A 27006-nucleotide genomic window follows, 5' to 3' on the forward strand; every position below is an offset into this window, starting at 1 on the left:
TGATGTATGTACGATTCTTTTCTGAAAAACACAAAATGTTTTTATGATGTGCTTGTCAGGCAGTTCTCAGGCAATGACATATGAGAGCCTGGTGAGAGAAGGGAGAGCTCGGTGAGAGAAGGTAGAGCCTGGAAAGAGAAGGGAGAGCCTGATGAGAGATGAGAGAGCTCGGTGAGAGAGGGTTGAGTCTGGAGAGAGAAGGGAGAGCCTGGTGAGAGAAGGGAGAGCTCGGTGAGAGAAAGTAGAGCCTGATGAGAGAGCTCGGTGAGAGAGGGTTGAGTCTGGAGAGAAAAGGGAGAGCCTGGCAAGAGAAGGGAGAGCCTGGTGAGAGAAAGTAGAGCCTGGTGAGAGAAGGGAAAGCCTGATGAGAGATGAGAGAGCTCGGTGAGAGAGGGTTGAGTCTGGAGAGAGAAGGGAGAGCCTGGTGAGAGAAGGGAGAGCTCGGTGAAAGAAGGGAGAGCCTGGTGAGAGAAGGGAGAGCCTGATGAGAGATGAGAGAGCCTGGTGAGAGAAGGGAGAGCCTGATGAGAGATGAGAGAGACTCGTAAGAGAAGGGAGAGCCTGGTGAGAGAAGGGAGAGCTCGGTGAGAGAAGGGAGAGCCTGGGGAGAGCCTGATGAGAGATGAGAGAGCCTGGTGAGAGAAGGGAGAGCCTGGTGAGAGAAGGGAGAGCTCGGTGAGAGAAGGTAGAGTCTGGAGAGAGAAAGTAGAGACTGGTAAGAGAAGGTAGAGCTCGGTGAGAGAGGGTAGAGTCGGGAGAGAGAAGGGAGAGCCTGGAGAGAGAAGGGAGAGCCTGGAGAGAGAAGGGAGAGCCTGGTGAGAGAATGGAGAGCCTGGTGAGAGAGGGTAGAGTCTGGAGAGAGAAGGGAGAGCCTGGAGAGAGAAGGGAGAGCCTGGTGAGAGAATGGAGAGCCTGGTGAGAGAGGGTAGAGTCTGGAGAGAGAAGGGAGAGCCTGGTGAGAGAAGGGAGAGCCTGGTGAGAGAAGGGAGAGCTCGGTGAAAGAAGGGAGAGACTGGTAAGAGAAGGGAGAGTCTGGAGAGAGAAGGGAGAGCCTGGAGAGAGAAGGGAGAGCCTGATGAGAGATGAGAGAGACTGGTAAGAGAAGGGAGAGCCTGGTGAGAGAAGGGAGAGCTCGGTGAAAGAAGGGAGAAACTGGTAAGAGAAGGGAGAGTCTGGAGAGAGAATGGAGAGCCTGGAGAGAGAAGGGAGAGCCTGGTGAGAGAAGGGAGAGCCTGATGAGAGATGAGAGATGAGAGAGACTGGTAAGAGAAGGAAGAGCTCGGTAAGAGAAGGTAGAGCTCAGTGAGAGAGGGTAGAGTCTGGAGAGAGAAGGGAGAGCCTGGTGAGAGAATGGAGAGCCTGGTGAGAGAAGGAAGAGCCTGGTGAGAGAAGGGAGAGCCTGGAGAGAGAAGGGAGAGCCTGATGAGAGAAGGGAGAGCCTGGTTAGAGAAGGGAGAGCCTGGTGAGAGAAGTGGGAGCTTGGTGAGAGAAGGGAGAGCTCGGTGAGAGAAGGTAGAGTCTGGAGAGAGAAAGTAGAGACTGGTAAGAGAAGGTAGAGCTCAGTGAGAGTGGGTAGAGCCTGGTGAGAGAAGGGAGAGCCTGGAGAGAGAGGGTAGAGTCTGGAGAGAGAAGGGAGAGCCTGGAGAGAGAAGGGAGAGCCTGGAGAGAGAAGGGAGAGCCTGATGAGAGAAGGGAGAGCCTGGTGAGAGAAGGGAGAGCCTGATGAGAGAAGGGAGAGCCTGGTGAGAGAAGGGAGAGCTCGGTGAGAGAGGGTAGAGTCTGGAGAGAGAAGGGAGAGCCTGGAGAGAGAAGGGAGAGCCTGATGAGAGAAGGGAGAGCCTGGTGAGAGAAGGGTGAGCCTGGTGATAGACGAGAGAGACTGGTAAGAGAAGGGAGAGCCTGGTCACAGAAGGCAGACCCTGTCTTTATTTTTCAATGGGAAAGGGGGCAACACTCTCAAACCAAGCACAAACTAACAATGGTTTTATTTGTCCAGATTCAGGAGACACCATGAGAATCAAATAATATTCATTGAGCTTTATTTACACACTTCTGAAACAATATATTGTGATGACAGTAACTTTTATCAATATGTCAAACATTATTATTTGTTTTGAAGAAATTATTTAATTAATCACATCTAAAATCAAAACAAACAAACATAAGAATACTATTTTCATTCCTTAACAACACGAAATAATTATTCTTTTACCTTCAACGAAGATGTACCGTAGTACAAGATTAAATCTTGAATATCCTGAAGTAATGCAATCAAAGGGACCATTGTACAAGGTCACTGATTTAGGTGATTCAGATGTGTTGAAAATGTACAATTTTATCAATCATATCATATTTCTAACAATATCTTCTTTCTCTCACTGGCAACAGGCGATGAAATTCTTGGTGAACACATGATCAGCTCTCAGGTTTAGTTTGCTGAAAGTATTCCCGCAATGCTGCCTCGGCCTTGCTGCGATTAGCCATCTTGTTGGCCTTGCCCCGATACCGGCCACCATTCAAAGCACCCTTTCCCTCTAACAGATCACAGATTCTGGAAGGAAGGGAGGTAACTGATTAGTATTCACTTTGGCTCTGAACAATGAGGCGAGATGAAATGGGATTTAACATCGCGTTCAAGATTATTATCGCCACTTAAATAGCGATGCACATGCACATTTCTGTGTGGTTCTGGTACTAGACCAAACTTATGCCAGTCTTGTAGTGCTAGCCAACTCAGACACAGTGTACGGACTCTGAGTTGACCAGTCCTTGTTTTATCCCCTTAATGTTGAGCACAAGGCAGGGTAACAACAAATACCATGTTTAAGTTAAGCCTGGCCGGGGACCATACCGACCTCTTGCACTCTGGGTAGAGACTAGGTGAGGTGAAATTGGGTTTAACGTCGCGTCCAAAATTATTGCACTTATATAGCGACGTGCATGCACGTGTATGTGTGTGTGTGGCTGCTTGTACTAGTCCGGACTGATGCCGATTTATAGTGCTAGCTCACTGAGATACCATGCCGCAGTTTAACATGAATACCCCACTCAGACACAGTATACTGACTCCGAGCCGACCAGTCCTTGTTTTAGCCCCTTAATGCCGAGCGCCAGACAGGGTAACAACAAGTACAATCTTTTAACGTCTTTTTATATGACGCGGCCGGGCAGAGACTAGACTACTGAGGCGGTCCTGAACAATGAGAGGAGATGGGATGCATGATTAACATGGTAGTTGGTATTACTTCATTTTTGCCCAAGCTGACATGCAGGCAACATCAATCAGCAACATTATCTGCGTCCTTACTTTGGCCCCATGTGTTTGACTACAGCCTCCGGTCCAGCGAACACAAACAGTCCAGCCCCCTTCTCATCCCCTACAGTCACAAGGCAGCTCAAACCCTGTGTGGAAGAAAAGCATTCATAATGGTTGAATTGTTTTATCAATGTACTGGTGAAGGTATACAATGTGACATAAGAGTCTGAGTTGGTGACCAGAGACCATAAACTGTGGTGTTCAGGCTCAGTGACGAGTGTGATGCAGGGCTGGGATGGGTAGCTCGGGTAGGGTGGTCCGATCATGGGTACCAACAAGACTACCCAGACTCGAGGATAGCCATGTGATATATGGTTTAATGACAAAAACTCACTATTGCTCAGTGGTTACACAACAAGTCGCTAATGTTCGCATTTCTTTCTGATGATGCACACATTCCTTTTGACTTGTATATGTTTGAGTAAAGATAAAGCTTCAGTCAACTTCAGTGTACGCATGATCTGATCGTTTTAAACATGTATCTCTTATTCACTCACTCACAAAACGTGAATAGCAGTTCACAACCTGTCATCTTAATATCGGAACAAAGTAAAAAATGATGCAGGTCAATATTGGTTAACACAGCACAGGTACAAAGTTGCCAGACCATGAAATCATTATATATGCTACATACAGAACCTTTTGGCAATTATGCAACCAGAACTCTATCAAATGGACACACACTGCATGTCCTTTGCATAACAGCACACTTGTTCTTCCCCAGGCATTGCTAATGACAGTGTAACGTGACCCACCTCGACAGCCAGCAGCTCCCCAACCAGTATGTTCATATAGTCACCATCACCCTCCTTCCTGAAACACCAAAGCAAGACTAGTACTGTAGGAGTTATGTCCCTTTGTTACTCCAACATGGCCACTGACTGAATACTTGACTGAATGATTAATTCGTTCCAGGCACATCACAGCAGGTGCACCAACACACTGAGTGAGTGAGTGAGTATGCTTTAACCACCAGGCTACCCGACCGCCCCCACCAACACACTGAACCACTGAGGGATTCTATTGTGTGATAAGCAAACACCTTACGCCTTGGCTACCCATTGCCTGTGTAATCCACATAAAAATGAACCGGAAACTGCACTGGGTTTGATGCTGGTTTAACAATATTACAGCTTTGAGTATGAAATCGGTTAGGCACATACAAAGGGACCACAGAATGAGCACCGAACCAATCAACAAACAATATGCCACTACACACATTCTGAGATAAAATATTCTTAATAATTTAAAGGGTTCAATTTGATCTATAACAGTACTTCAGCTTACCTGTGAGTCACAAACACATTTTCCTTCTCTACTTTGGACTTGAAAGCCTGAGCCTCCAATACAGCAACCTCCTTCAACAAGCCAGTGGATGTCTGGAACATAGAATATTTTCATACTTGTCACAGCGGTTGTGTACAACAGTTGTTGAGATACAAAGGAAACTAACAAACTTTGGACCTGTGAAGATCCAGGGTAGAGTAGGTCTTCAGAAGCCTATGCTTGCCGTAAAAAGATACTAGGCTGTCATAAGAGGCAACTAACAGGATTGGTGGGTTGTCTGGTCCAGACACGATTATTTACAGAGGGCCGTCATATAGCTGGAATATTGCTGAGTGCGGCGTTAAACAACAAGCAAACCAACCAAACATTGCTATATCTGAGGTCCTTCTGACGTGACCCGTAATAGGATGTCCTCAGATCTTGTTGAGCGGTAGCAAGAACTAAGATCTGATTTTAAAGAGATTGAACAGCAACAGAAATTATGATGTACAGACCTTCAAATAGGTGCTAGGTTCTCAGTATTTACTGTTGATCTACAAATTTACATCTTCAAACATGACATTTATTTGCCTACACTGAAAGAAGATATCAGGCATTGAAAGAAAGGGAAATACCATCTTGACTGACTGCTTGAAATAAATTCAGAAGAATAGATCAGTCAAAGAATAAGATCTTACAAATCATAAAGGTCTGTCAAGGCATATATACATCCAGTAATTAGTCAATATTCAATTCAATATAAATGTTTATTGTATGAAAGGCCATAGGCCCAAATACATGACGAGGACACCATACATTGTAGGATCATCGCACAAATAGAAAAGGTAAATAAATTGTTGGACTGACAGTTGAATTATGTATTTTTTTGGTACGTATTGCTTTTGAAATTCTCCAAAGGATGGTCATATATAGAGATTGTTATACGAACATGTGTGTCATACTGAGTTTACGAAACAAGTGTCAGAATTTTTGTATTTCCCAAGTGAGAGCACTGTTAATCGATGAATTCCTACAAAAGTTTCATAAAATCAGTGTCTCACATGTAAGTATAATAATTTCTTTATTACCCATTATTTCTTAATCCTTTTGAGCTCCCCTTTAGAATCATGCATTGATCAGTGACCACAACTGCGGTCTTAGAAAACCGTAACTGTCCATTGACGTCAACAATCTGTGACGTCGTTTCTAGTGTGATGTCATTCTGTCCTTGTGTCACAAGAACATTCGAAGGACATCAACAACACACTGGTGCGCGTGAAGTGATGGACATACGATATCATGAACTCAGTTATTCTTAACCTTATGGGAAAAGAAACGCGAAATGATACAGATAATTGAAATTGCTATGTGAGAGTGAGAAACAAGACCGACCTTCTGGGCAGCCTTCCAGCCCTTCACAGCTTTATCTGCCAGATCAACGTGTTGGTCTAAGGGACCTCTGAAATAAAACATATTTCCCTTTAAACACCTCACAGGGGTTAATAGTGACTGAGTGAGTGTGGCTTAATACTGCTGTCAGTAATATTCCAGCAATATCATGAAGGGGACACCTGAAATAGGGCAGGTATCACACAATGTTTCATCACCTGAGGCTTCACTATTGCACCCTCTGTGGTTAGAAAATAAATTCATTAACCATACAACAGGTGAGGTGAGGTGAAATGGGGTTTAACATCGCGTCCAAGATTATTGCACTTATATAGCAACGTGTATGTGTGTGTGTGTGTGTGTGTGTGTGTGTGTGGCTGCTTGTACTAGTCCGGACTGATGCCGATTTATAGTGCTAGCCCACTGAGATACCATGCCGCAGTTTAACATGAATACCCCACTCAGACACAGTATACTGACTCAGAGCTGACCAGTCCTTGTTTTAGCCCCTTAATCCCGAGCGCCAGACAGGGTAACAACAAGTACCATCTTTTAACGTCTTTTGGTATGACGCGGCTGGGGATCGAACCCCGGACCTTCCGCTCTCCGGGCGGATGCTCTACCACTAGACCACGGAGGCGGTCCACCATACAACAGTGCTCCATGTAATGTTTTGAGCCACTGAAGATTTACTCATGTGCATTATTCTCAATATTTCAATTAATCTTTGGATACTCAAAATAATTTTACTCCCCTGGGTATTTTTAGACCAAAGGGTAGATATGTTTCGAAAATAATTCTGCTTAAAACTTCTACTAAACGCCACACGTGAAATTATCTCTTTTCCTCCGTCACAAGATATTTTACTCAACACATGAAATATCCTCTATTTATCAAGAATTCAAAACTAGGTGCCCCGAGCAGGCAAATTGGGAAAAATTGTTACTCATTTCAAAACTATTATTTATTAAATGTTCTTATTTTCTTAATTCCAGATGTATTGTATTCAATGCAATCATCTAAAATTAAACAGCTTCCTCTTTATTAGTCAATGAAATCCAAGTCACTGTGACCAAGCCATCACTTCAGTTATAAATATAACATTCAGAATTTTTTTATTCCCATTTGGAAATGTTTACTGACATTTGCTGCAGACTTCGGGCCGAGATATGGTCCTTAGAACAGGTTTAGATAAAACCATGATATATAACAATGTTTTCATGATACCTATACATTCATGGTCCTGTCCATAAGAATCCAGGTCATGGCAACATCACAACTGAAAATGTTAATCATAATTTCTTTCAAACTTAATATATAATTTAGGAAGATAGAATATCCATAAAAAAACATCTGATTGATAATAAATATTATTGAACTGCTACACTTGTCTGATTATTTAGCAAAGGAATAAGACCAGAGACGATATAGGTCTCTGATAAGACTAATCATAATGAAAGGGGGATAACTCCAAATTTCTGTTACATTGAATGAAAATTGAAAATATTGAAGTAATTGGATTTGATACTTCAGCTTACCACAAAACAAAATAATATCTTGAGTGCGAGTATACTTTTTACATCACATAATATGCAAAGTATTGTGCAACAAAAACCTACAGGATATATGCAGGGTCTTGTAAGTAGTGGTTGCAAAGTCAATTCAATACTAAGATTGTATGTTTGTTTGTTTGTATGTTTGTTTGTTTGTTTGTTTGTTGTGTAACACCACACTTGGCAATAATTCCAGCGATATGATGGCAGTGTGTAATGTATCAAGTGTGGATGAGACAATCCAGTGATTGACTATATGGGTATCATCTACGCAGTTGGGATACGATGACATGCATCAACCAAGTCAGTGAGCCTGACCACCCGATCTTGTTAGATCTTGAATATTTAAAGGTCACTACCAGACAAAAGAATAAAATGAAATTGTGAAAAAATGCTTTCTAATTAATTTCATTAATGAAATGCTAGTTGTGTGAAATAAGGAAATAAAAGTGGCTGTTTGTGATGTATGAAAGTGTTACTTTGCACCCTATGCTGATAAAGTGAAAGAGAAAATAACTTTTCAAACTTTGTGGTCAATGGATCCCAAAACTAGCTAATTACAACAAAATGTCTTATCATGTTTGGGTCAGGAAAACTTGAAAGGCAGCAATGTAATCCATCACTGTAATGGAATATTCCTGAAAAATAAATCTTCTTGACTTATCTTTGGTTGGTTGGTTGGTTTGTTGTTTAACGCCGCACTCAGCAATATTCCAGCTATATGACGGTGGTCTGTAAATAGTCGAATCTGGACCAGACAATCCAGTGATTGATATCATGAGCATTGATCCACGCAATTGGGATCGATGACATGTATCAACCAAGTCAGCGAGCCTGACCACCCAATCCCGTTAGTCGCCTTTTACGACAAGCATATTCATCTTTTACGGCAAGCATGGGTTGCTGAAGACCTATTCTACCCCGGAATCTTCACGGGTCTAATGAGTCAAGTGATGATTGCACACGTAATTTTGGCAGTCTGGTGAGTGATACAGTTACTATGGAGATGCCTCGTCACAACCAAGTCAGACCACCCAATCCCATTAGTCGCTTCTTAAGACAAGACGCAGAAAACCCAGGTTCAATTTACGACATGGGTACAATGTGTGAAGGCCATTTCTGGTGTCCCCCACCGTAATATTGCTGGAATATTGCTAAAAGCAGCGTAAAACCATACTCACTCACTCACTCTTATAAGAAGTATAGTCGTCTTTTATGGCAAGCATGAGTTGCAGAAGACCTATTCTAACCTGGGTATTCACGAGTTGCGTCACCAGCTTGTACAACTAAGCCAACCACCCCTCCCCACGACCAGGTGACTTACTTGAGTACCCCAGTGAGGGTTTTCTCTACAGCACAACACCTGCCCAGGTAGGACAGGACTCGGTCACCAGCTACAAAGAACAAGTTGATTTTCCCCTTCTTTCCCTTCTCTGTGTACAACAGTTTTATTGCCTGAAACCGAAACAGTCAAAGTCAGTTCAATGTTCACAGCATCAATAAATGAAAGCACTTTTTTAGAAACTTCGTGGAAAAATTCTGTACAGTGGAAACATAATCTGCCATGAAATATACAAGCAGATAAACAAAACTACATATGTATGTCGGTGAAAATACCCTGTTGGCATGAAATGATCAAGGGAGGCAATAATTATCTCCCCTGTTTTAAACTTTGATTGTGAGCTGTTTCAAGCTGTAGTCAAGGAGTGAGAGAATGAGTAATCTGTGTATTGTATGAATATAGAAATATACATGAATATATACAAGATCTGATGATTAGGTATTTCTGACAGCTCTTAGACATAAAGCATGTTTAATAAATTTAGCACAATTCATAAGTACAAGGTTATCATTGCCGACGGGTAGCGCCTTACGGTGACTTCGATGTTGAAGACCAAAATTTCTACAGACGAGAGATCCTACCCACTGATGGGAACTCAGTCTGGGAGTCCAACTAATGAAAAGGACAATAAACACAGGAGCAATAGTGCCAAGTATTATTTTGTATATAGAGGATATGTAGTACAAAAGAATGAACCGGTACACGTATCGGCTATCTGTGCTGGTGTTCAGTCGACAGCTGCTGTGCCAGGACCAAAGGACCCAACGGAAATGTGGGAAGCGAAGACTGTATCTGACTTCCAGAAGCACCTTTCCATAAAGGCAGAGAGGGTGCAGTTGCTGCGCAAGGCCATAGTAGAGGTGAGAGGATGTATGCCCGTAGGATGGTTGTACGAAGCCAAAAGGAGACTGTATTAGTGAGACTTCTGTTGTTAAGCCTCTTCTGGGTGCGTCAAAGTTGTCTTGCTGCCTTAAGGTAGATTTGGAGTGCTTGAACAAGACATAGAGAGATATCTTTAAAGTCATCAGGGCTCAAGATGGACATCGGTGACAGGATGATAAACAGCCGAACTGGTTGTCCCAGAAGCTGATTCTTGCACGATAAAATACCAGCGAAGGCACAGAAAAACATTCCATTCAGTAACCACTGGAACTGGACCCTGTTAAGATCCTGAGCATGGATTTTGCCAACTCGCGCAGTAGTTGCAAGGGCCAGGAGAAAGACGATCTACTATCCTTGTGAGCAAGCGCTTCATACTTTGTACGATCCCAAGTTGGTTTATAGATTCGCTTTATAGCATTGGTTTTGAAGGCTTGTACAGGGGGGTCGCCTTATACGTGGGGGTTGCTTAATAGACGGCAATATATGGTATAACATATATTTTCCTCAAAACTTAAAACTTTTTTTATTCCAAAAAGAAAATGGAATGGACAGAATCATAAGATCAGGCATTGGTGTCAACATTGGTAGAAACAAGCAGGACAAGCATCAATTTGGTGAGGGGCGGTCGGGTAGCCTAGTGGTTAAAGCGTTCGCTCGTCACGCCGAAGACCCGGGTTTGATAGGTACAATGTGTGAAGCCCATTTCTGGTGTCCCCCACCGTGATATTGCTGGAATATTGCTAAAAGCGGCGTCTAGGTAAGCCAAACATCTATATATCTAAAATGTAAAAGATTAAGAAAAACATTTCTTCAGCCTCTTATATAATCAAAGGCATTCAATGTTGTTTCTTGAGCTCACCTGTAAATGTGCCATGTTCGAGACATGGGTACCACAGCACATGTTGGAGTCGATGCCTTCGATGGTAACAACTCTCACCGGGCCCACATGGTCATCTGGGAGGCCGCGAGCTCGAACCTGCAATACACACAACACATGCTGGAGACATGACTTTAGTTGTAACACAGAGTCCGAACCTGCAATACACACAACACACGCTGGAGATGTTGACTGGTTGTAACACAGAGTCCGAACCTGCAATACACACAACACACGCTGGAGATGTTGACTAGTTGTAACACAGAGTCCGAACCTGCAATACACACAACACATGCTGGAGATGTTGACTAGTTGTAACACAGAGCTCGAACCTGCAATACACACAACACACGCTGGAGATGTTGACTAGTTGTAACACAGAGCTCGAACCTGCAATACACACAACACACGCTGGAGATGTTGACTTTAGTTGTAACACAGAGCCCGAACCTACAATACACACAACACACGCTGGAGACATGACTTTAGTTGTAACACAGAGTCCGAACCTGCAATACACACAACACATGCTGGAGATGTTGACTAGTTGTAACACAGAGTCCGAACCTGCAATACACACAACACACGCTGGAGATGTTGACTAGTTGTAACACAGAGCCTGAACCTGCAATACACACAACACACGCTGGAGATGTTGACTTTAGTTGTAACACAGAGTCCGAACCTGCAATACACACAACACACGCTGGAGATGTTGACTAGTTGTAACACAGAGCCTGAACCTGCAATACACACAACACACGCTGGAGATGTTGACTAGTTGTAACACAGAGCCCGAACCTGCAATACACACAACACACGCTGGAGATGTTGACTAGTTGTAACACAGAGTCCGAACCTGCAATACACACAACACACGCTGGAGACATGACTTTAGTTGTAACACAGAGTCCGAACCTGCAATACACACAACACACGCTGGAGACATGACTTTAGTTGTAACACAGAGTCCGAACCTGCAATACAAACAACATACGCTGGAGATGCTGACTAGTTGTAACACAGAGTCCGAACCTGCAATACACACAACACATGCTGGAGACATGACTTAAGTTGTAACACCGAGTCCGAACCTGCAATACACACAACAAACGCTGGAGACATGACTTTTGTTGTAACACAGAGCCCGAACCTGCAATACACACAACACATGCTGGAGACATGACTTAAGTTGTAACACCGAGTCCGAACCTGCAATACACACAACAAACGCTGGAGACATGACTTTTGTTGTAACACAGAGCCCGAACCTGCAATACAAACAACACATGCTGGAGATGTTGACTTTAGTTCTAACACAGAGTCCGAACCTGCAATACACACAACACACGCTGGAGACATGACTTTTGTTGTAACACAGAGTCCGAACCTGCAATACACACAACAAACGCTGGAGACATGACTTTTGTTGTAACACAGAGTCCGAACCTGCAATACACACAACACATGCTGGAGATGTTGACTTTAGTTGTAACACAGAGTCCGAACCTGCAATACACACAACACACGCTGGAGACATGACTTTAGTTGTAACACAGAGTCCGAACCTGCAATACAAACAACATACGCTGGAGATGCTGACTAGTTGTAACACAGAGTCCGAACCTGCAATACACACAACACATGCTGGAGACATGACTTAAGTTGTAACACCGAGTCCGAACCTGCAATACACACAACAAACGCTGGAGACATGACTTTTGTTGTAACACAGAGCCCGAACCTGCAATACACACAACACATGCTGGAGACATGACTTAAGTTGTAACACCGAGTCCGAACCTGCAATACACACAACAAACGCTGGAGACATGACTTTTGTTGTAACACAGAGCCCGAACCTGCAATACAAACAACACATGCTGGAGATGTTGACTTTAGTTGTAACACAGAGTCCGAACCTGCAATACACACAACACACGCTGGAGATGTTGACTTTAGTTGTAACACAGAGTCCGAACCTGCAATACACACAACACATGCTGGAGATGTTGACTTTAGTTGTAACACAGAGCCCGAACCTGCAATACACACAACACACGCTGGAGATGTTGACTTTAGTTGTAACACAGAGTCCGAACCTGCAATACACACAACACATGCTGGAGATGTTGACTAGTTGTAACACAGAGTCCGAACCTGCATTACACACAACACAGGCTGGAGATGTTGACTAGTTGTAACACAGAGTCCGAACCTGCAATACACACAACACACGCTGGAGATGTTGACTTTAGTTGTAACACAGAGTCCGAACCTGCATTACACACAACACAGGCTGGAGATGTTGACTAGTTGTAACACAGAGCCCGAACCTGCAATACACACAACACACGCTGGAGATGTTGACTAGTTGTAACACAGAGCCCGAACCTGCAATACACACAACACAGGCTGGAGATGTTGACTAGTTGTAACACAGAGTCCGAACCTGCAATACACACAACACATGCTGGAGATGTTGACTAGTTGTAACACAGAGCCCGAACCTGCAATACACACAACACACGCTGGAGATGTTGACTAGTTGTAACACAGAGTCTGAACCTGCAATACACACAACACAGGCTGGAGATGTTGACTAGTTGTAACACAGAGTCCGAACCTGCAATACACACAACACAGGCTGGAGATGTTGACTTTAGTTGTAACACAGAGTCCGAACCTGCAATACACACAACACACGCTGGAGATGTTGACTTTAGTTGTAACACAGAGTCCGAACCTGCAATACACACAACACACGCTGGAGATGTTGACTAGTTGTAACACAGAGCCCGAACCTGCAATACACACAACACATGCTGGAGATGTTGACTAGTTGTAACACAGAGCCCGAACCTGCAATACACACAACACATGCTGGAGATGTTGACTAGTTGTAACACAGAGTCTGAACCTGCAATACACACAACACAGGCTGGAGATGTTGACTAGTTGTAACACAGAGTCCGAACCTGCAATACACACAACACACGCTGGAGATGTTGACTTTAGTTGTAACACAGAGTCCGAACCTGCATTACACACAACACAGGCTGGAGATGTTGACTAGTTGTAACACAGAGCCCGAACCTGCAATACACACAACACACGCTGGAGATGTTGACTAGTTGTAACACAGAGCCCGAACCTGCAATACACACAACACAGGCTGGAGATGTTGACTAGTTGTAACACAGAGTCCGAACCTGCAATACACACAACACATGCTGGAGATGTTGACTAGTTGTAACACAGAGCCCGAACCTGCAATACACACAACACACGCTGGAGATGTTGACTAGTTGTAACACAGAGTCTGAACCTGCAATACACACAACACAGGCTGGAGATGTTGACTAGTTGTAACACAGAGTCCGAACCTGCAATACACACAACACAGGCTGGAGATGTTGACTTTAGTTGTAACACAGAGTCCGAACCTGCAATACACACAACACACGCTGGAGATGTTGACTTTAGTTGTAACACAGAGTCCGAACCTGCAATACACACAACACACGCTGGAGATGTTGACTAGTTGTAACACAGAGCCCGAACCTGCAATACACACAACACATGCTGGAGATGTTGACTAGTTGTAACACAGAGCCCGAACCTGCAATACACACAACACATGCTGGAGATGTTGACTAGTTGTAACACAGAGTCTGAACCTGCAATACACACAACACAGGCTGGAGATGTTGACTAGTTGTAACACAGAGTCCGAACCTGCAATACACACAACACATGCTGGAGATGTTGACTAGTTGTAACACAGAGCCCGAACCTGCAATACACACAACACACGCTGGAGATGTTGACTAGTTGTAACACAGAGCCCGAACCTGCAATACACACAACACACGCTGGAGATGTTGACTAGTTGTAACACAGAGCCCGAACCTGCAATACACACAACACACGCTGGAGATGTTGACTAGTTGTAACACAGAGTCCGAACCTGCAATACACACAACACACGCTGGAGATGTTGACTAGTTGTAACACAGAGCCCGAACCTGCAATACACACAACACACGCTGGAGATGTTGACTAGTTGTAACACAGAGCCCGAACCTGCAATACACACAACACACGCTGGAGATGTTGACTAGTTGTAACACAGAGCCCGAACCTGCAATACACACAACACACGCTGGAGATGTTGACTTTAGTTGTAACACAGAGTCCGAACCTGCAATACACACAACACAGGCTGGAGATGTTGACTAGTTGTAACACAGAGCCCGAACCTGCAATACACACAACACATGCTGGAGATGTTGACTAGTTGTAACACAGAGCCCGAACCTGCAATACACACAACACACGCTGGAGATGTTGACTAGTTGTAACACAGAGTCCGAACCTGCAATACACACAACACAGGCTGGAGATGTTGACTTTAGTTGTAACACAGAGTCCGAACCCGCAATACACACAACACACGCTGGAGATGTTGACTAGTTGTAACACAGAGCCCGAACCTGCAATACACACAACACATGCTGGAGATGTTGACTAGTTGTAACACAGAGTCCGAACCTGCAATACACACAACACATGCTGGAGATGTTGACTAGTTGTAACACAGAGTCTGAACCTGCAATACACACAACACAGGCTGGAGATGTTGACTAGTTGTAACACAGAGTCCGAACCTGCAATACACACAACACATGCTGGAGATGTTGACTAGTTGTAACACAGAGCCCGAACCTGCAATACACACAACACATGCTGGAGATGTTGACTAGTTGTAACACAGAGCCCGAACCTGCAATACACACAACACACGCTGGAGATGTTGACTAGTTGTAACACAGAGCCCGAACTTGCAATACACACAACACACGCTGGAGATGTTGACTAGTTGTAACACAGAGCCCGAACCTGCAATACACACAACACACGCTGGAGATGTTGACTAGTTGTAACACAGAGCCCGAACCTGCAATACACACAACACACGCTGGAGATGTTGACTAGTTGTAACACAGAGCCCGAACCTGCAATTCACACAACACATGCTGGAGATATGACTTTAGTTGTAACACAGAGCCCGAACCTGCAATACACACAACACATGCTGGAGATGTTGACTAGTTGTAACACAGAGCCCAAACCTGCAATACACACAACACATGCTGGAGATGTTGACTAGTTGTAACACAGAGCCCAAACCTGCAATACACACAACACACGCTGGAGATGTTGACTAGTTGTAACACGGAGTCCAAACCTACAATACACACAACACACGCTGGAGACATGACTTTAGTTGTAACACATAGTCCAAACCTGCAATACACACAACACACGCTGGAGATGTTGACTTTAGTTGAAATGCAGGAACCAAAGCCGAAATGCAGGAACCAAAGCCGTAATGAGCCATGGTCAAACTCACTGACAGACAGTTGCAATGGCATTCATTGACTGACTCGAAAAATTCTCAATATGAGAATACTCCCAGATCAAACAGGAATAGATTTTGTTTACCCCAAACTTGTATTTAACAGCCCTATTTGCCAGATGTTTTCTTCAAATTTTATACATGGCACCAGGGGAAAATATAATCATATATCATCCCAGTCAAGAGTCATTTTCCTAATATTGATTATTAATATCTTTTTTTAACATTTTGACCCAGAAAATCCATATATGAAGAAAATTGGCTTGACTTTTACTATTATTTTTACTACACCATAACACAAAGAAAAGCAATGCCTGTTGAAGGTCGCTGGCTAAAATCTCCCAACTTACTGGAGCAAGCTCAGGATCATCCTTGTTCTCATACAGCTTGGGTGTCATGGGGACCGCGTCCCGGATCTTTGCGTTGACTGTCTCCTCCAGCGTCACCAGTTCATCTGCCTTCATCTGGGGGGTATCCAGCTCTATAAACGACACCTTTTCTCCCAGATTCCTGATTGTTTATGAAGAAAAACATTAAGATGAAGATCGAAGAGGAAAGTACTGGACTATTTTCTTCTGAGTGAGTATGGTTTTACGCCGCTTTTAGCATTATTCCAGCAATATCACAGCGGGGAACACCAGAAATGGGCTTCACAATTTGTACCCATGTCGGGAATTGAACCCGGGTCTTCGGCATGACGAGCGAAAGCTTTAACCACTAGGCTACCCGACCGCCCCTTATTTTCTTCTGAAACATATGTTGTTGCAAGATGAACAGAACAATAAGTCCAAAGCTTCACACAAGTTTTGATCACAGATATTTGTACCAGGACATAAATATCAAATTGCATAACCTATTTATCCTAGACCTAGGTTTTGTTTGTTGCCACAGCAATATTGTGGCGGTCTGTAAATAATCAAGTCTGGACCAGACAATCCAGTAACTGACATCATGGGCACATCTTCCTGAGGCAAGGGACTTAACTGACTTTAAAAGTCCAGTTTCTACCCTTGCCAAACTAGGCTCCAAGTTCTTGACTCGACTGTGGCGCCACCAGTGGCTTTTACGAGTTATGTCCCTTCTATGTTCACTCAAGATCAACACTTTACAAACATTTAAACCTATGAAAACTCAACCACCCAATTCATTCACTCCAAATCCACCAGGTGCTTCATTGGACAGCAGAATTCCAATAAATGGTACAGTGAAATCTGTCAAAACCAAACTTGGGCTGGACCCAAGGATTATTCCATTCTTTCTAACTCTTGATGTTCTTAAAAAACACGAATTGTGACACAAGTTAATACAATGCTATTTCAGCAACCAACATTTACATGTGTATGAAAGATTCAGGAAGAGAATATACGAATGTCAACTTCTTTATTATGAGGAACACAACATTTCGGAATATATGCTTACTCCTTCATCCTTCATTCACCTGATGAAGAGGTAAGTATATACTCCGAAACATTGTGTTCCTCATGATAAAGAAGTTGGCATCCATATATTCTCTTCCTTATGTGTATCACTTCTAAATGCCTTTCAAAGACCTATATGAAAGATTATTGATGACAGTGGCCTACCAGAATAGAGGACATGAATTACATGACATAAATAGTCCCTTGTTGCATAATTTCAGGCCTGAATCCTGAATGAAGGATGTCCAGATTAGACAGACATATTATTATAAATATGATAAATTTGGCACTGTAAATTTGGTCTGGATTAGTATAGGTGAGTGAGTGAGTTGGGTTTTATGCCAAATTGAGCCATGTTACAGCCATGTCAGCTGCAACAGAAATGGGTTCAAACAGTGTACCCATGTGGGGAATCAAACCCTGGCCTTTGTCATGACGATCAAACACTTTAACCACTAGGCTACCCCACTCCAATGTACTAACGAGACTCAAATAAGGGATGTTCAGAAGAGACATAATAACAATGAAATAGAGTAAACAAAGGATCTTATGCTCTTTATTGGTCATGTCATAAATGAAAAAAAAGCAACCTTGGGAAAACTAAACAATTATCATAAACATGAGTCAGTGAATATTGTTTTACGCTGCTTTTAGTCGTATTCCAGCAACATCTCAATAAGATAGACACAATTTTTATGGATAACAACTTCTTTAATACTGTAAAAAGCGACGTTTCGGTATAGATCCTTATACCGTTGTCAAGCAAGACTGAGTAATGCCTATCAAACATAACATCACACATCGCACACTTTACCCATGAGTGGAATCACACAAGGCTTTTCGGCATGATGAGTGAACGCTTTTAGCACTTGGCTAGCCCACTTCCCACTTCTAAACATAATAAATAGTAACTTAAAAGAAAACAAACAAACTTACAGAAGGACTCCTGATACAAAATCATCCCACAACTTGCACTGACGTCAAATAAAACTTTGAATTGATGCAATAGGGAATATGTCTTACCATGAAGTAGTCTTGTAGCCGTACATGGAATCTGCTAGAGCTGTTATCAGATGCTGCCCTGAAACCGGTGTGTGAAATAGCCTCAAAATATTGCTGGCCAGGTGAGCTAGCTAGCCTTAAAAGTTAAACTACAAATTTACAACCAATCAAAATACTTTTGTTTTACAGTGATAGAGTAACAACAGTCACTCAAACAAGATGAAAGAGGATAAATCTAATCTCGCAACACTGATTCGTTACAGATATTAACATTGCTTTTGTAAAAGCTTTAGGGTCGTATTAATCTACAGAAATGGGAGATCTTTTTTTAATTTTTATCAATAAAGAGGTGTGCATAAAGAAATAACCATTAAAATTTCAGTAGCCAGTCGGGCTTAGGAAATTCAGAACCTTTAGCCTGACCAAAATATTACTTGCCACGGGCTGGCAGGCAAGCGGCTATTTTGCAAAATAGGGTCAGACCTGTGTAGCTATGTCAGAATAATGCACTGGTGTACCTGCAGCTTCACCCAGGCAACATACATTTGCAAACTCCAAATATGCTATGCTAAAGTGCTAAATTCAAGATTAGAGTGTCCGAATGATCAGAAACAAAGCTTCTGTATTTTTATGTGAAGCGAATTCCCAGGAGTTTCCCCAGGACTGTGAAAGAAGTCTGCCATTGTTTACGTCATGACAACAATAGAGTCTTGTAAAAAACATACAAACGTCAAAAATCTGGTGTTCATACACTTATGAACATAAGTTTCGCTGTCATGTGACCAACCTCTTGTCCAATGGATAAGCCATATATCATGCAAACTTCCCATCAACAAAATTATTACATTTTGTAGAAAGATGGTCACGTAATGGCAAAAAAAATGCTTTTATAATGGCTGCCCTGGCATAATGAAAATTGGATTCAAACCCTTTGAACAAATTGGAGTGTAATCGTTGTTTGGAACAAGCATGTGGAGTTTCAGGTTCATTGGTCCAGTGTTTACAGACTACAAACTACACATATACCAAATTTCATTACATTTTGAAAGGAAATGGCTGAGAAGTGTAATGTGTTTACTTGTAAATCAAAGATGGCTGCCTGGTGGCCATATTGAAATTCCAATGTTGATGCCTGGATCAAACATGATTTGTTTGTTTGTTTGTTATTTAATGCCGCTCTCAGAAATCCTCCAGCTTTATGACGGCGGTCTGTAAATAATCGAGTCTGGACCAGACAATCCAGTGATTGATATGAGCATTGATCCACACAATTGGGATCGACCATATGCATCAACCAAGTCAGCGAACCTGACCTCCCGATCCCGTTAGTTGCCTTTTATGGCAAGCATTGGTTGTTGAAGATCTACTCTATCCCCGATCTTAACGGGTCGATCAAACATGAACACCCTAAAAGAGCTGAATCCATCCAGCTATTTCAGAGAAGAAGTTGAAAAAATATAAAACGTTTTACAACGATGACAACAATGACAAAACTAAAAATAATCTAGTTCAGTGACATACTATCAAGAAAACCAATCACTGATTAGTTTCAGATGTTCAAATTCATCATTTTTATATTTAAAAAACGACAACTGTGTCATATTTTCATGTCCTCACCCCCATATGTGGTGACAAATTTTGGCGACCACCTCTCTTTCGCCGAGTCATTTTTTGTCAGTCCCGAAGTCCATAAACATCCAACAATAATAGTTTGAGAGCAGGGTCACCACTTTATATGTGATATTTCAAAAGACAACTCTCCTAAAAGATTTACCTGAATGTTGCTGCATATGGTCAAATCTTCTTTTCCAATCAATCTGTAGATCCACCTGGGTTTCTGGGGGTATTTCCTCTGTGACAAAGTGGACTGCATCTGCACCACTACGAGTGATCCTCAACACATTCTTACCACTGATCTGAACACAAGAGAGTGATCCTCAATACACATCACTGATCTGAACAGCACAGAGTGATCCTCAACACACTCCACTGATCGGAACAGCACAGAGTGATCCTCAACACACTCCACTGATCTGAACAGCACAGAGTGATCCTCAACACACTCCACTGATCGGAACAGCACAGAGTGATCCTCAACACACTCCACTGATCTGAACAGCACAGAGTGATCCTCAACACACTCCACTGATCTGAACACAATAGATGGACCCCCAACACACTCCACTGATCTAAACAGCACTGTGATCCTCAATACACTCCACTGATCTGAACAGCACAGAGTGATCCTCAACACACTCCACTGATCTAAACACCACAGAGTGATCCTCAACACACTCCACTGATCTAAACACCACAGAGTGATCCTTAACACACTCCACTGATCTGAACAGCACAGAGTGATCCTCAACACACTCCACTGATCTGAACACCACAGAGTGATCCTCAACACACTCCACTGATCTGAACAGCAAATAGTGATCCTTAACACACTCCACAGATCTGAACAGCACAGAGTGATCCTTAACACACTCCACTGATCTAAACTGCACAGAGTGATCCTTAACACACTCCACTGATCTGAACAGCACAGAGTGATCCTCAACACACTCCACTGATCTAAACAGCACAGAGTGATCCTCAACACACTCCACTGATCTAAACAGCACAGAGTGATCCTCAACACACTCCACTGATCTGAACAGCACAGTGATCCTCAACACACTTTGATCTGAGTGAGTGAGTGAGTTTGGTTTTACGCCGCTTTTAGCAATATTCCAGCAATATCACGGCAGGGGACACCAGAAATGGGCTTCACACATTGTACCCATGTCGGGATTCGAACCCGGGTCTTCGGCGTGACGAGCGAACACTTTAACCACTAGGCTCCCCGGCCGCCCCACTTTGATCTGAAGGCAAGAGAGAGGATCCTCAACACTCACACCACTGATCTGAACACCCTGAGACAACAAACCATGCAATTACCAAAGCCCAGAGTAAATTGAACACACACCAAGGTAACCAGGCAGTTTAAAGAACACCACACACCACATCATCTCATTCCGGTTTCCTTCACATTGAAAACATCCTCTATTGAATAATAATGAAATTCATTTTCTGAAACAGACCTGTAGGTTTCATTCTAAGAATGATTTTTTACTTGGTTGCAAATAAATGATGAAAGTTAACTGTTTTTGTTTTACTTTGCCTACCTAGAGTGATATTCTAATTGTTGTCTCATGACCACTATCTCTTAGGACAAAAAAACATACTCACAGCTCCCCGGTCATCAGGCTGGAACACAAACAAAGCTTCTTGGCTAAATATCGGAACAATAAAACAGCTCTAGTGATTACAGTTTTAGTGATGAAGCATTTTCATAGAACGGGTCACTGGGCAGTTAAGTACTAAATTAATTGGGTATGTCATTAGTCATACTTATATCAAAGAATCCATCAGAGTAACTAGTAGGGCTGGGACGATACACCAACTGTGCGATCCGATATGTGTAACGATACCATGTTCACGATCCAATACGTATCACGATACTTGCAAGTGCTCTTATCTTTGGTGTGTAAGCCATCTATTTCACAGACAGGAAAGTCCAGTACCTCGCACACTGTGATTTACAGTTGGCAGTGTCACGTATAAAGCAATGGATGAAAATATTTCCTTTTTCACTACCTTTTTTTCACTACTAATTAGTGTTTGGTGTAACAGCCATTAAAGTAAACATTTGAGCGATGAAACAATATTTTGTAATTAGTGTGCGACTAACATCGATACTTGTATCAGGAAGTAAAATATTGCGATCCACTGATGCATCGGTGTATCATCCCACCACTAGTGATTAGGTCACCTTCAGAGTGATTAGCACAAACCAAGAGAGAGTTAGTGAGAGAAGTAATGGTTTAACACCGCTTTTATCAACATTCCAGTAATATCACAGCAGGGGCAATCTTATTAAAATCAGATCTTAGTTTTCGCTACCGCTAAACAAAGATCTGAGGACATCCCATTAGGGGTCACGTCAGAACGACCTTTCGCGATTTTTGACTGACCAATGAAATGACTGACAAGAAATCGACATTAGCCAATCAGAAGGCAGCTTTCTCGAGCTTTATGACACGAGTTTCAAACTAGCGACTACGCTTCGAAAAATATTTTGACGTATTCTCGATTAAAAAAATCAAAACTGATAAGAAGAACATTCTGGAATGACTTATAGATGGCCTAGATTGTATGGATATAATCATAAAACCCGTAACTGTTGTTCGGAATACCCCATGTTAAATATTTCATGGTTGCATGATTAGAAAACACATTGCGACTGTCACTTTCATGATCTGGTAAGCGACGCTCAGATTGGTTGGATGAAAGGTCGTTCTGACGTGACCCTTAATAGGATGTCCTCAGATCTTTGTTTAGCATAGCGAGAACTAAGATCTGATTTTAATGAGATTGCGGCAGGGGACACCAGAAATGGACTTCACACATTGTACCCATGTGGGGAATCAAACCCGGGTCTTCTGATTGACGAGCAAACACTTTAACCATGAGGCTACCCCACCGCCCCGGGCAAGATCATATTGAGCAGTTGAGTCAGAGAGCAGTTGAGTGAGAGAGCAGTTGAGAAAGAGGTAAGTGAGTAAGTGTGTGAGCCGCTTTGAACAGCATTCCAGTTACACCACGGCGTGTCAGCTTAATGTGGAAAGAAAGATGTGATGCAGGTTTCAGACGTTTACCACTTTGGTGAAACCCACGGGCATGGATATGGTGCTGACAAACAGGGAAACATAATTTTGGCCAAACCAGGATTCAAACCCACATAGGTTACGGCTTGCCCAAGGGATGCTACTTTACACAGCGAATTAATGCACCTTAGTCAACTGGGCCACCGGTGCCCCTTGTAATGGTTGGTTGGTTTGTTGTTTAACACCGCACTCAGCAATATTCCAGCTATATGACGACGGTCTGTAAAACAATCAAGTCTGGACCAGACAATCCAGTGATTGAAATCATGAGCATCGATCCACACAATTGGGATAATATCATATGCACCAACCAAGTCAGCAAGCCCCTTGTAATGATCAAGAAGAATGTGATATTAAAAGCTGATAGAGGCCTCAAAATGTCCTTAATCCCAATGTCTCTTGCAAAGTCACTGTGACTTAATGCCTTTCATTCAGTCTTGCAGTGGCATTAATGAAATCTAAAAGTAGTTACCTGTCCCCCTCCTTCAGGGAAGAGGATCGTGTCCTCCAGGACCACATCAAAGCCTGACAGCTTCTCTTTCTTCCCACCATTTACCACTGTCAGCTGTGCCGGCTTGCAGGACTTGACCACTGACGTCAGCTGCAACATTCAGTTGTGTATATATCACAGATTTACCAGGATCTCTCCACTTGTGACAGACTATGTGATGATTTTTGGGAGGTACATGACTTGACCATTGACAGCTGCAACAGCGGACTCTCGGTAATGATTTTGGGAGGTACATGATTTGACCATTGACAGCTGCAACAGCGGACTCTCGGTAATGATTTTGGGAGGTACATGATTTGACCATTGACAGCTGCAACAGCGGACTCTCGGTAATGATTTTGGGAGGTACGTGACTTGACTACTGATGTCAGCTGCAACAGCAGACTCTCGGTAATGATTTTGGGAGGTACGTGACTTGACTACTGATGTCAGCTGCAACAGCAGACTCTCGGTAATGATTTTGGGAGGTATGTGGCTTGACTATTGATGTCAGCTGCAACAGCAGACTCTCGGTAATGATTTTGGGAGGTACGTGGCTTGACTACTGATGTCAGCTGCAACAGCAGACTCTCGGTAATGATATTGGGAGGGTACGTGGCTTGACCACTGATGTCAGCTGCAACAGCAGACTCTTGGTAATGATTTTGGGAGGTACGTGACTTGACCACTGATGTCAGCTGCAACAGCAGACTCTCGGTAATGATTTTGGGAGGTACGTGACTTGACTGCTGATGTCAGCTGCAACAGCAGACTCTCGGTAATGATTTTGGGAGGTACGTGACTTGACTGCTGATGTCAGCTGCAACAGCAGACTCTCGGTAATGATTTTGGGAGGTACGTGACTTGACTACTGATGTCAGCTGCAACAGCAGACTCTCGGTAATGATTTTGGGAGGTACGTGACTTGACTGCTGATGTCAGCTGCAACAGCAGACTCTCGGTAATGATTTTGGGAGGTACGTGACTTGACTACTGACAGCTGCAACAGCAGACTCTCTGTAATAATTTTGGGAGGTACGTGACTTGACTTATGATGTCAGCTGCAACAGCAAAAAATCCCAATTGTTAACCAAATAAATTGTTTTCCCAATTTGCCTGCCACGGGCACTTAGTTTAGAATTCTGGATAAATCTGTGTCAGCTGCAACAGCGGACTCTCAGTAACGATTTTGGGAGGTCCCAGGTGTGAGATTGGGGAACTCAGGGTGACTGCAGTACCCAGAAAAAATAATGTATGAAGGATTTCCGAAGCCTTACATCACTTATGGATGGGTATTTCCTTGTTTGAAACAGATCTAGTGACTGGGTGAAGAATTTGAACATGAATTGGATTTAATGATGAAACAGGAATACTATTTGTGCATCAGACTGGACACGCAGGGAAAACTACATGCACCAATTCTCAATTTTTATTCTATTTGGGACCAATATTTTACATCTGGTGAAACTCTGGTGAAAAAGCAAGGAATCTCATTCAGTGAAACAATGAGTGTGAGTAGTTTGATATCACATTCAGCAATATTACATCTATATCATATTGCCACTCACTGGTGCATAATCGAGTCTGGGCCACACAAACCAGTGATTGGTTTTATGATCAATGTCAGGGATTTATCTGGACCTGCTCAGAGTTTGATATTTGGGTCAAAGTCTGCAGCAAATGACAGTAAAAATTCCCAATTTGAATTACCGTATTCGACGTAATAAGCGCCCTGCTCTAATAAGCGCCCACGGCGATATTTGCTAATATATTGGCTAGTGAACAATCCCAATTAGCACCCCTTCCGATTGATCAATGTACACAAGACCTATTTATTCGTGTATAATATGCACTCGTGTGTAATATGCACCCTCAATTATGGGCAATTAAATTCAGGAAAATATATCTGTCGTATATAAACATTTCAGGCTGTCAACATAAACCACGAAATTTATCTTTCAACTCTGTTATTTTCACCAAAATAATATTCTAATAGGAGCCCCCTATTTCTAATTTTGAGAGCACCCTGGGCGCTTATTACGTCGAATACGGTAAGACTTGACTTGTTTGATTGCATGTTACACGGATCAATGCTCATGATGTCAATCACAGGCTTGTCTGGTCCAGATTCAGTTACATATTGATCGCCTTCATACAGCTGGAATATTGCTGAGTGTGGTGTAAAACAAAACAAAAAAGAACCAGCTTTGCAAATCCTGGAACTGACATTTTCCCTTGTCCCAAGCATATACACTGACAAGCAGTTCGTCTGTTTCGAGTTTGGTTATAGTTTGCTTCTTTATTTGATGTTTTTACGCCGCACTCACCACTATTCAAGCTATATGACGGCGGTTTGTAAAAAATCATGTTTGGACCAGACAATCCAGTGATTGACATCATGAGCATCGATCCATGCAATGACATGCAAGTTAGCGAGTCTGACCACCTGATCCCTCTTATGACAAGCATAGTCGCCTTTTACCCCGAAGACCTATTCTACCCCGGATGTTCACGGGTCTTTGGTTATATTACATATCAATGTAGCCTACTTGCAGAAATACAGGTGTACTGATCTCTTGTACCCCAAATGACAATGAAACTTTTAGTGTGTAATACATGTTAAATTAGTCATAGTTTGTCTTTGCAGTCAAATTTTACTTTCAAATGAAATATTTCTCCTTTAATTTCTAACATTCAGTCTCTACTTGGGACTAGGAACAAGGTTTGTAACTTGCTTGAGCCAGATAATAGTTCCAACTAATATATTATGTTGTTCAGACATATTTATTAAATCATGATTGAAGCATAATAATCTGGATTATCCATCTGAGACTAACAAAATGCATAATGATTTATATTATTAAATAATCCTAGTAACACTTCTAAAATAACATAACTTTGGGCCAAAGTCTGCCACCCTCTAAATTGTCATTTACTTTATTTTTGTTAGTTGACAACATCAAATTACAAATAATTAACAAATCATTGCTCCCATACATGACTGACAAATTATTAAACACATAATCTATATAATTGAATGTAAAAAGGCTAAAAGATAATTTCAATGTTGGATGATGCAATGATAATATTACATCAGTATATTTATACTTATCCAAAGATGTATCAAGCTATCACATCAACGGGGTGTTTAATTCAAAATGGTATTTCGGAGATCTTTAAAGTGTACAACTCCAAATTATGCACTGCATGCTGAGGCGGTTGTCAGTTTAAATGACAAGTGACAATATACCTGAGTAAGGTAACTGTCCCGCTGACAAGCTAACGCCATCCCTCTACAACTCAATCAGCCCTTTCCGGAATATCAACATGCGCTACT

The 27006-nt window shown here is 42.5% G+C and overlaps 1 protein-coding gene across 1 annotated transcript; it reads right to left on the bottom strand.

Moving 5' to 3' along the window:
• Positions 1-1970: 1970 nt before the first annotated feature.
• Positions 1971-27006, bottom strand: LOC139465322 (alanyl-tRNA editing protein Aarsd1-B-like). Its single transcript, XM_071247020.1, has 13 exons — positions 26920-27006; positions 23652-23780; positions 21702-21719; positions 20242-20383; positions 18489-18546; positions 16398-16557; positions 10608-10724; positions 8849-8979; positions 5975-6041; positions 4604-4695; positions 4072-4129; positions 3308-3402; positions 1971-2551 (listed from the first exon to the last, which is right to left on the bottom strand). The coding sequence occupies exons 1-13, from the start codon at positions 26956-26958 to the stop codon at positions 2416-2418; spliced, it is 1242 nt and encodes a 413-aa protein (XP_071103121.1). The 5' UTR covers positions 26959-27006; the 3' UTR covers positions 1971-2415.

The sequence above is a fragment of the Haliotis cracherodii genome, unplaced genomic scaffold (assembly GCF_022045235.1).
Source record: "Haliotis cracherodii isolate W230 unplaced genomic scaffold, xgHalCrac1.p SCAF_18, whole genome shotgun sequence".
NCBI classification, from domain to species: Eukaryota; Metazoa; Mollusca; class Gastropoda; order Lepetellida; family Haliotidae; genus Haliotis; species Haliotis cracherodii.